This window comes from Agrilus planipennis, unplaced genomic scaffold (assembly GCF_000699045.2).
Source record: "Agrilus planipennis isolate EAB-ADULT unplaced genomic scaffold, Apla_2.0 scaffold193, whole genome shotgun sequence".
Lineage (NCBI taxonomy): Eukaryota > Metazoa > Arthropoda > Insecta > Coleoptera > Buprestidae > Agrilus > Agrilus planipennis.
Window position 1 is genome coordinate 561,477 of NW_020442456.1, and position 11,297 is coordinate 572,773.

Sequence of the window (11,297 nt, forward strand, 5' to 3'; positions counted from 1 at the left end):
ATATGGTGCGAAGATTAGCTCATGATAGGAAAGAGTGGAGGTGCGTGTCCATGTTTAGTAAAACCAACAAATTTAAATTATTTGGAGTACGAATGGTGCTTAGACGAAAACAATCGTCTGACCCCATCATTGGTTCAATGGCGATGAAACCCCAAAACTGGTCAAAGATGTTATTTTAGAAAGTAATAGTAAGTGTAACACATTTATAATATTTTACTTCAAATATGAAATGATACTATTTACGATTTACTTATTTATACAATATTTGTTGACTATCGATTATAGCAATGCCGAAAACAATTTTGATCAAGACGAATAAGAAGATGACTAAGATGAAGATATTGAGAACATGTACGGTTGTGATAATAATATTGATTAAATGTAATCATGTATATATATAAAAATGAATGTTTGTCTGTATGTCCTTTGTAGAATCTTTAATCTTTATATGATCTTTAGCAAAATTGTTGTGCATGAGCCAAAGAAAGTTTCTGAGTTGGTACGACCAATTTTCGACAGGAAAAACAAGAAATATTGAGTATCCTACAGCACTTCAATAAATATCGAATTGAAAAGAAACGCTGCAATGTCACAGTTTTTTCGAAATGAACAAAATCAATAAATTGACTCAAAATGAATTGAATATTTCCGTAATGTCATTCCTTTAAATGTATTTTAGTTGATGGCGTAGCAACTCACGCAGGGTACAGCTAGTAGACAATAAATATTGTTTTGCTAAGCCGTTTTATTTAAAATGATCGAGCCGAAAAATCAAAATCAAATGCCGCCTTACTATACAAAATTCGTGTTTACCAATATATATTTAAGAATATTTTTATGCAACCATTCATTTTAATAATAGGCAGACGAAACTGGTTGTTCAAAGATGCCCGCTTTTTTAAACATACATTTCGCGTCTTGTACATTGTAATTTTTTAATTTATTTATTTTTTTACAAAATCCGTTCATTTCGAATTCTTACGCATGCCATTCGGTCTAAAAAATGCACCAAGCACATTTCAAATAGTAACCAATAACATCCTTCCTGGACTTACGAATGAACTATGTTTGGTGTATCTTGATGATATCATTGTTTTTGGGTACAAGAGCACAACGAAAGACTCGTAAACGTTTTTAATAGATTAAGAAGCCTCAATTTAAGTATACAGCACGACAAATGTGAATTATTCAGAAAGGAGGTTTTGTATCTAGGATATCTAATCATACCTGAAGGTATTAAATCCAACCCTGACAAGGTAGCAGTTATAAAACCAAAAGCATATCCGTACAGTTTTAGGGCTCACCGGCTATTATAGCTCGCAAAACCTCTCACCACGTTCCTGAAAAAGGACTCCCCATTTATATTCGATAACGAATGCATACCATTGTTTGAAATACCAAAAAGCTACTTTACCAGCGAACATCTTATAATATTCCAACTTCGATGAGGAATTTCTACTCACAACTGACGCCTTAGACTACGCATCCGCGCCATTCTGTCTTTGAGCCCCATAGGAAAAACCTATTTTTTGCGTACGCATCACTTAATGGAGCTATGACCAGGTACTCAACAATAGAGAGGGATCGCCTAACTATTGTATGGAGTTGTAAACACTTTCGACTGCACCCCTTCGGTAGGAAGTTCAAAATCGTCACAGATCACCGACCCCTCGCCTGGCTTTTTAGCATAAAAGATACCGGTAATCGCCTAGCCAGATGGCAATTCAATTTAGAGGAATATAATTATGAAATAGTACACAAGAAAGCAAGCTAAAATAAAAATGCTGACGCTTTGTCTCCGAGTATAGACCAATATTATAACAACCTTTGAATGAAGTGAGACAATCAAAATTGAAAGTTGAAACTGTTAAAGAAGTCATCGTACCCAATGGCCCTATGATTTTTATCGACAACGACGAAGATCAGTTTCTGAATACAATAAAACGCGATGGAGAAAGGAATACTACAGAAGATATACTTAATAATGTACCCAGTAAAAACTTTAAAGATCTGAAATATTATCCTATCGAATGTCTGGAAGATGAAAAAATTTTCAATAAACTTTTAATTATACTTAACGTTTGTAATGTAATAAACACAGACATATTTATTGTTAATCCTTCAAATAAAGTAGACTTCAACAAATTAGCAGTGTTCATTAAGTTCAACTTCAACGTAACAAATTCAATTAAAATACTAACGAAATATTTTAACCTGCTCAACAAGGACGAAATAAATGAAATTATAAAAACAAAAATCATGATCCCCCTGTATTTGACAAGAATGATATCCATGAATATGTCGATGACTGTGTGATCTGCCACAAAGCAAAGAACGTTCGCAGATCTTACGAAAGCCCTGTGACACTCCGCAAAGACCCTTTGGAAGAGTAGACAAGCGGAACTTACGCCTTCTAACCATAGACAAAACGGTTTAAAACGGTCACGAACGCGCTAATTTAATTCATCCAAACTTTTGAAATAACAGACCGAATTCATTAGGACCAGAATGGTGGTGAATTTCTTAACAACACTCCAGAATCTAGAATAGCTCCTAAAAATGGACCATACGTTTAACGAAAGCTGCTACCCCAAGAGTAACAAACTAGAACCAATCTCGAGAAGTTTAAAGAGAAAGTGAAGGACAGACACGACAAAAACATTAGACCACTCCCGAACTATAAAGTCGGTGACCAAATTTTACTCAAGAAAACACGAATGATCCTAAATGAGATAGACCATACGACTTACTTAAGCTAATAGGCAATAAAAACTATGAGATAAGCAAAAAGAAAAGGATCCGGAATGTCAATTGTCAGTACCGAACAAACGTCGAAACTATTGTTTCAGTGCCGTAACCACGGGATCGTACGAATTACGCCCTTAAACACCACCGGAATGTGCTATCACAACATGAGCCAGCTCTTCATCAGCAATACCAATCGTCATATTTAAAGAAAGTAAACCACTTTTCAAACACCTTCGGGATAAAAGGAGTCAACTAAAATCATTACAGATATCTGGAAATATTTACCCCAATTTCNAAGCTCAAATTACGCAAGGGGCATAGAGCATGGTTCTCCCTATTAGGTAGAGTAATGAATACAACCTTTGGCATTATGGACAAAGCTAAGGAACAATGCTACAACGAAGCTATCTCATTGGTTCAAGATTCGAATAAAGAGATTTTAAGACTTATAAGCGAACAAGCTCAAATTATGCAAGTGGCATAGAGCATGGTTCTCCCTATTAGGCAGAGTAATGAATACAACCTTTGGCATTATGGACAAAGCTAAGGAACAATACTACAACGAAGTTATCACATTGGTTCAAGATTCGAATAGAGATTTTAAGACTTATGAGCGAACAAGCTCAAATTACGCAAGCGGCATAGACCATGGTTCTTCCTATTAGGCAGAGTAATGCACACAACCTTTGACGCTATAAACGAAAATAACTACAAAGAAATTATTCCAGCGGTTCAAGATTCGAATAAACAGATTTTAAGACTTATGAGTGAACAAGCTCAAATTACGCAAGCGGCATAGAGCATGGTTCTTCCTATTAGGTAGAGTAATGCATACAACCTTCAGCAATGTAGATGAAAATAACGAAGTTATCTCAGTGGTTCAAGATTCGAATAAAGAGATTATAAGGCTTATAAGCGAACAAGCTCAAATTACACAATTCCTATTAGGCAGAGTAATGCATACAGTCTTTGGCACTATTTTTTTCTTCTTCGAAAATATTGTTTACAAAACTTGTTTACTGCGCAAAAATGAATCGAATAATATATACAAATAAATTAGAAATTGGAACAAAATTTTGAAGAAAAAAACAAATTCTACAGCAATAAAAGAATTACTTGGAAAATTGACCGAAACGGAAAATAAACTTGAAATCCAAATTAAAGAAATGGATACACGGATGAAAGAGCTGGAAGAAAAGTTTTTGAAGACATTTTTTCCAGAAAATATCGATAACTAGCTTCCAGGAAGCAGGACAGTATAACTGTTATTGAAGTAACCAGGAGCAAGAGCATCCCGTTATATCAAAAATACCCACGATGTGAAGACATACTATTTTCTTTACAAAATTCGAGCCAGCAAAAGACAGGTGAAAGCTTGCAAAAATGCGAGATAAATATCGCAAGACTTGTTCGTCTCGTCTTTATTATACGGCGTTTTATTGTCGTATTTGACTCCGAGGCCGGAATTAGATTTGCCTGTATTTTCAACTACGCTGTTCTCAAAAGGTGAATTTTCGGACCTGTAAACATTTACTTAATTTTCTTTTTTTTATAGTGCCCTATTACCTCCTGCAAGGATGCCACTTATTTCAGAAACACCCTGTACAACGAAAAACGACAATATATGGACACATTTGCCTATGATATTTTCAACTTTAGATCACAAAAATACAAACGTATACTATTCCAACAAGAATACATTTTTGATACAGAACACCCAGTTAGAAATAACCAAAAGAATGCCGACACTTTACCCCCGAAAGGCACACTCAATTGCAAACATTGTGGCCGCATCGTGGAGCACAAAGAAGTTAGACGGATAACTGTTTGAGCAATGGCATACTGACAAAATTAAGATAGAACAAGACCTAGACTTGGTTCTAAGAATGCACCGGGAATAGAAACCTGAAGGAAGACGACCGGCCTGACAAAAAGTGGCTGCTAAATCTACCGAAGTGAAATCGTTATGGGCCCAAGGCGATTCTATTGCTGAAGAGAATCTTCTCAAGCGGGTGGTAGGAAACCAGAATCACCATATCGTGAAGTTTGGTGAAAGAGGTACCTTAATGACTGCTGTTAAAAAGGTCATTCTATGGTTGACCAGAACCTTCAAAGGTCACGTGAACGATTTTTCTAGGTCAGCTGCAAGAAAGATGTTGAAGATAGGAGTAGGAAATGTACGACTTGCGCGGTCGATAAGGAACCACAAAAACGACAGTGTGCTCTTTTGCGCCAGTATAGTGTCAGCAGTCCATTTGAGAATACGCACTTCCCAACCAGACAGTCACCACATTAGCGGAACAGCTCATCGATTCGGTGTACCAATGAACTCCATTCTGACCTGTGTCGAAACTTTGCATTCGCCATTTTCTAGAACATTTGTAAGATATTAGAAATTCACAAATCCCGGAATACATCTCAGTATCCTAAATCGGACGAAATGGTGGAGCGAACGAACAGGGTCACTGTAACAAGTAGGTACTTATCCAAGACAGTCTCCAAACATCAGAGAGACTAGGATCGTTATGTGCTATTGTTTTTTATGACAGACCGATCGTCGATTCATGAAACTACTGTACAGGTACACCAAAGTACCGTTTCGTCGAGAGCAGCAACGACAACAAACCAGACGAGGATGCCGGAGAAGACTACGTGAACTTTGAAAACGACTTGACGATACCACGAAAAAGTGCGTTCCCACACGCAAATAGCTACGGAACGCGTGAGGGATACCTATGACATAAAGGCCACTGATGGAGGATTCCCACAAGGAGACCTGGTATAGCACTAGAGTAGTTTACCACCAAAGCTGTAACAGCACAGGGAAAGTCCATACAAAGTCCTCAAGCGAATAAATGATGTCATCTAACGGATTAGACGTGTACCGAATGGAAAATCGAAAGTCATTCATTTTAACCGATTGGCTCCGTACGCTGGCGACAATCACAAAGATGTTCGGATCAGAATTATACAAACTCGATTTCCAGCATGAGGAATTTCTGGCTACACCGAGCATGTGTTCCAAAACCCGATTTAAAGTCACATCTGAAAGTCTACAAAACTGATTTGCTGTCGGGCCGCGGAATAGTCATGGTCTTTAAAAAGACGTTTGACCGGCCATTGGATTTGCAAGACCAGTTCGGAAAGAGAAGGAATTTATTAAATTTTTGGGATGGATTGCATTGTACATAGGATGGAAAAAAAGGGCAGAAGAACTATTAGGGGAAGATCAATTTGGGTTTAGAAGAAATAAAGCAACTCAGGAGGTCATTCTAGCTTTGCGGATAACAATACAGAAAATGGTAGAAAAAGGAAAGAGTGCGTACCTACATAGGATTTGTAGATTTAGAAAAATCTTTGACAATGTTAAACGGGACAAGATGTTAAATATACTTACAAATGTAGAGGTATGAGATACAGAGACAGAAAAGTAATACTTAGTTTTTAAAAAGATTGAGCAGGTAATCATAAATAAATTAGCTAGAGTTCACAACTACAGAAAATGGTCTTAAGCCATCTAAATCAAAACCGAAGCGATTCTTCAAGTAAAATCACCAACTAAGATAAATAAGATCATTTCTGGGGCTTCTGATTTTTACATGTTCTTATTACACTACAGGGTATCCCATTTTCGGAACTTTTGCGGGGTATCTCACTTACTTTTAAAAATAGAGGGTTACAGTGTGTTACTTTTTTGAGAAATTAATAATGACGCCAGCAGAATTTTCATATCCCTTTTGGTTTTTGGAATATAGGGTGGAATTGAAAAGTGTGACGTAGTCATATTTTTTTCTAACACCTGTTTTTTTTGTTATGACGTAAACATGTTTTTTTTTTTTAAATAGAACATGCTGTACCTATACTGTTTTCAAAAAATATATAATTACATACAATTAGTTTCCCTAAAATTTTTCTTTGTATCCAATTAGCAGGTAGCCAGGCTAGGCTATGGGTAAAATTTATTAAAAACAAAATTCATTAAGTAATTATTGTATTAACTCAAAAGTTGTTTTTTAATTCTCAATTTAATTATTTATTACAGCATTTTAACTGACAAAAGCTACTGAATTTTATACAAAATAAAATAAAAATGAGAAACGGTTTACATCGATTTTTATCAAATCAAAAAGCAGACCTCCATATTTTGCTTCTCATTATCTAAATGGCTAACGGTCATTCCAATAGAATTATGAACATCAGTAAGGGTAAAAAAAAGGTATTGCCTGCATATTTGTAGTATGGGACCTCCCACAATGTAAAATAGGTGATAATGGACCTCTCTTCATGCAAATGAATTTTTAAAATTTTTTAATGTAGTAAAACTACAAACGTATCATCCTTACAACTATTGGATTGGCTGAGAGGAGTACAACTATGTAAAAAAAGCATTAAGTAATCTTCAGTCGTTATTGTAGTCTACAAATAGCAGAACATCATGTTCTTTTGACAGTCTTAAATAAATAAAGTGGTAGATTTCTCATAAATATTAACTAAACTGGAAGACATCTTTCTGCAAGTTACATTACTCGCGAACACGATACTCATGATCAAATGAAAGCAGTATTTCATTTACAAACCAAGCAAAAATTAATAAATCACGACAAGATGAACAAGTATACTATTATTCTTTCTTTCGTTAACCCAAAAGCCCTTGCTTGGTATACTTTAACATATAAGAGAAATATGCCTTTTGGATCTATTTGGATATGGTTCAACTAAATATTAGTAATATGAACTAACAATTAGATCTTTACACAGAAATCATTAATGGAAATTGGTGCAAACTACAATTACTGTTGAAATATTTTTGTTTTCCTATATTCTGAAAAAGGTTAAATATCCTAAAATATAAACAAAATATCACAATTAGAAGAGTGTTGAATTGTAAAAAGTTCATTTCCAAGACTTAAGTTTTTGAAGCTGTAAACTTAACCTTATTTCAACGTTACCATACGTACTACCACACTACAAAACATTAAAATATAATAGAAAAGCCTAACGTCCACTACGTAATACAAAAGGTACAGAAACGAGAGGAAATTAATCGACTTGTGAAAAGCACTTACTGTATCATTGTTGATGATCTATAAATACGAAAATGCACTTGTTCCGTCAGACATGCGTTTTAAATATGACAATTAAATAGTTTAAAAATAAAAATTAAAAGGAACAAAGAATTCAAATATTCCACAAATATCAACGACTTTCCCACACAATGACAAACTTGTAACTCAGATAAAATTCACCAATGATCCACCACTTCATCCATGAATATTTATCTATGCCTGTGAATATGAACCAAATTTGAACTTGGCCCATGCGGTGTTAACTCCTCCTGTCAAAATAGTAGTGACTACACCTGGCAGATGGCGGTGTTGCAGCGGTTAAAGATTTTGTAAAATGGGTTGCACAAATATCAACGACTTTCCCACACAATGACAAACTTGTAACTCAGATAAAATTCACCAATGATCCACCACTTCATCCATGAATATTTATCTATGCCTGTGAATATGAACCAAATTTGAACTTGGCCGATGCTAGGCCGTAACCATAATTTGACTTACACCATAGAGGATACAGAATTGACATAAACGTAATAATAAAAAAACAGTATATTCATACCTCACTAAGTATCTGCTCTCTTTTTCCTTCTTAATGCAGATTCTTTCGGTTGAAGATTATCTATCTCATTCTTAATGTATTTTTTATGCAACAGTGTCTGTGTGTCCATGCTGCATAACCTTACTTTTTAAGGACTTAACCCATTTAATTTTTTGAAAACGAATTTATTTATAAGTTTATGTTTCTTTTGTTGCTTATCAGGTAATATTTATGTAACATTTTTATTATAACTACATCGCATAGTAAAATAATGAAGTATCTCTACCAAAGTCAGATAAACTTTAATATTGTAAAATAAAAATCAGCTTATTGGTTATTATTTATGTTTATAAATATTATAGGAAGTGCACTATCTCATTAAAGCAAAAGAAATGGTTAGAAAGGTCAAAAGAAAATTAAATGAAGAAGATAAAGATAGTCAGATGGTAGAAACACTGATGCCTCCTAAAAAGAAGATATTAGAAACTTCATATGAAAAGGTAATATTCATACTTGTTCCATAACATGATAAAATTTGGAGAAAATAGCTTTAATAAACTTGAAACAGTTATTCCAATGTAAAAATTTCATAGGTGGGTATGTGATAAAGAAATACATTCTTTCCTTTCAGTATATGTAACAGTTACTTTAAATACTATAATATGCAAGCATTCTTTAAAAGTATCCATTAATTTCTATTTTTTTATAATTACTCTAATCCTTAAATGAAATCAAGTGTTTTGTGGCTAAATCTTTGTTATATTTCTCAACTACCCTTTACCATACTATTTCCTACAGCGTTACTGATTTAATATTTTTATTTTTAGAGGAAATGGATCAACAAGCAAAGAGTGCTGGTATTTGCATCCAGAGGAATAAGTCATAGAGATAGACATTTAATGGAAGATATAAAAAAACTTATGCCTCACCATAAACCTGAAGCTAAAATGGAGCGTTCAAAAACACTAGCAATAGTTAATGAGATGTGTGAAATGAAAAATTGCAATAAAGCTATTTTATTTGAAGGTCGTAAAAAACGAGATATGTATCTGTGGTTGGCAAATATACCAAATGGGCCTAGTATAAAGTTTTTGGTTCAAAATGGTATGTTACCCAAATGGTAAATTGAAATACTTATAATGACTATTTTTAGTGCATACCATGGCTGAATTAAAATTAACAGGAAACTGCTTAAGAGGCTCCAGACCATTACTAAGTTTTGATCCTCAATTCAATGAAAAAGCGCATTGGATGCTTTTGAAGGAATTATTAGTTCAAACATTTGGTGTTCCGAAACATCATCCTAAAAGCCAACCGTTTTTTGACCATGTGTATACTTTTACCATCCTTGATAACAGAATTTGGTTTAGGAATTTTCAAATTCTATCAGAAGATGGAGGTTTAACTGAAATTGGGCCCCGATTTGTACTTAATCCAGTAAGTTAATTTACTTCATTTAATAATTCAATGTTTACTTTGTTTCATAACACTTCTAAAAAGGCAGTCACCGTTGATTTGACAATATTAATAAAACGGTTGATTGGATGATATTAAAATATTTCAAGGTGTGTTAGTAAGTTATTTAGCATAAAAATGAGAAATGATATTTATATGTAACTAGCTTTTTCCTGGGGATTCGTTCGCGGAAATTAACATTATTTCTCTATAAAACCTTTTAACTCTACAAAGTTTTAATTTTATGTAATGTAGCAATTGTACCCATTTCACTCTTTAACGGTGTTTGTTTAATTGAATCACTGAGTATTAAGAGCATCTTTCAAGTAAATTCAACCACAAATAAAATGTCCCATATAAACGTTGTAACCTCCTTTCACTCTCATTAGAGGTTGAATTTTTTAAAATTGCCGAAGTATGTGTTTCATTAATTGTATCAAAAAGCATTAAGACCATGTTTTACGTAAATCCAATCACAAATGAATTTAACTCCTCTTCAGAGATTAATTTTTTAAAATGCCGAAAAATTCGACCACAAATAAAATATGTCCCATACAAACGTTGCAAGCCTTTTTCACCCCCTTTCAGGGGTCGAAGTTTTTAAATTGCGGGAATAGGTGTTTGATTAATAAACAGTATAAATACACATTAAAACACAAAAGTTCCACACAAACTTTGCCAACCCTTTTCACCTCCTTAGAAGATAAATTTTTAATATCTTTCCTTATGCCTTGTAGCATACATAATAAAGCCTGAAATTTCAGCTATATCAAACAATAACAATTTTTTTCATATAAAAATACCATTCAATGATCCGACATTTTCCGTGGATTTTTCAAAAATTTTCTTTCATACAAATTTTGTCCTGAAAACAAAACGAAATCAGCCAAATCGGTCTATCTGTTCTCAAGTGATACTTCGTCATACATTTGACAATTGATTCTTATATATAGGGTATTTCTGGAATAAGTAGCAAGCTTTAGAGGGTGTTAGTTAGATTTAATAAGAAATCTCATGATGAGTAAACTAGCGTGATTAAGGGCAAAATATTTTTTTATGATAATAAATAAAAATTTGGACAAGTATTTTTTCAAAGGCATTTTTAGGTAAAAATATTTTCTGGGAGTTTTGGTAAAACAGCATTGTGGGAAAACCCGCAATATATTAGTCCCACAAAACTTAGAATGCAAACGAAACTTGCCTCTAGAAATAGATATAATAATCGAATTCAAGATAAAAGTCATGCTGCACTGGCAAACTCCGAAGAAAGCTACAAATCAGCACCGCTAGAGGATATCTTTCAAGGAAATCCATTAGAAAAAGCAACCAAGTTAACTAAAGATTACAAAACAAAAGATGAAGAGAAAGAACAGAATAGATCTAACCAGAAGAGGGCTAGTAAAACTAAAACTAATAAACTAGTTCATCCAAAAATAAAAACAAAAAAGTAATAAAAATTTAAGTCGTATATTTTTACATTAAATAATAAA

General features: G+C 33.8%; 2 protein-coding genes across 3 annotated transcripts in view; one reads left to right on the forward strand and one right to left on the reverse strand.

Annotated features, from left to right (window-relative positions):
• The window catches only part of LOC108736790 (cytadherence high molecular weight protein 2-like), a 23,520-nt gene extending 15,483 nt beyond the window's left edge, over nucleotides 1-8,037 (reverse strand). For both annotated transcript variants that reach the window (XM_025980582.1, XM_025980583.1), the window contains exon 1: nucleotides 7,815-8,037. The gene's annotated coding sequence lies outside the window, so the exon portion shown is untranslated. The remainder of the gene's footprint in view (nucleotides 1-7,814) is intronic.
• Nucleotides 8,038-8,384: 347 nt separating this feature from the next.
• On the forward strand, nucleotides 8,385-11,282 carry LOC108736772 (ribosome biogenesis protein BRX1 homolog). Its single transcript, XM_025980584.1, has 5 exons — nucleotides 8,385-8,574; nucleotides 8,715-8,852; nucleotides 9,180-9,456; nucleotides 9,506-9,789; nucleotides 10,914-11,282. The coding sequence occupies exons 2-5, from the start codon at nucleotides 8,745-8,747 to the stop codon at nucleotides 11,256-11,258; spliced, it is 1,014 nt and encodes a 337-aa protein (XP_025836369.1). The 5' UTR covers nucleotides 8,385-8,574; nucleotides 8,715-8,744; the 3' UTR covers nucleotides 11,259-11,282.
• Nucleotides 11,283-11,297: the final 15 nt, after the last annotated feature.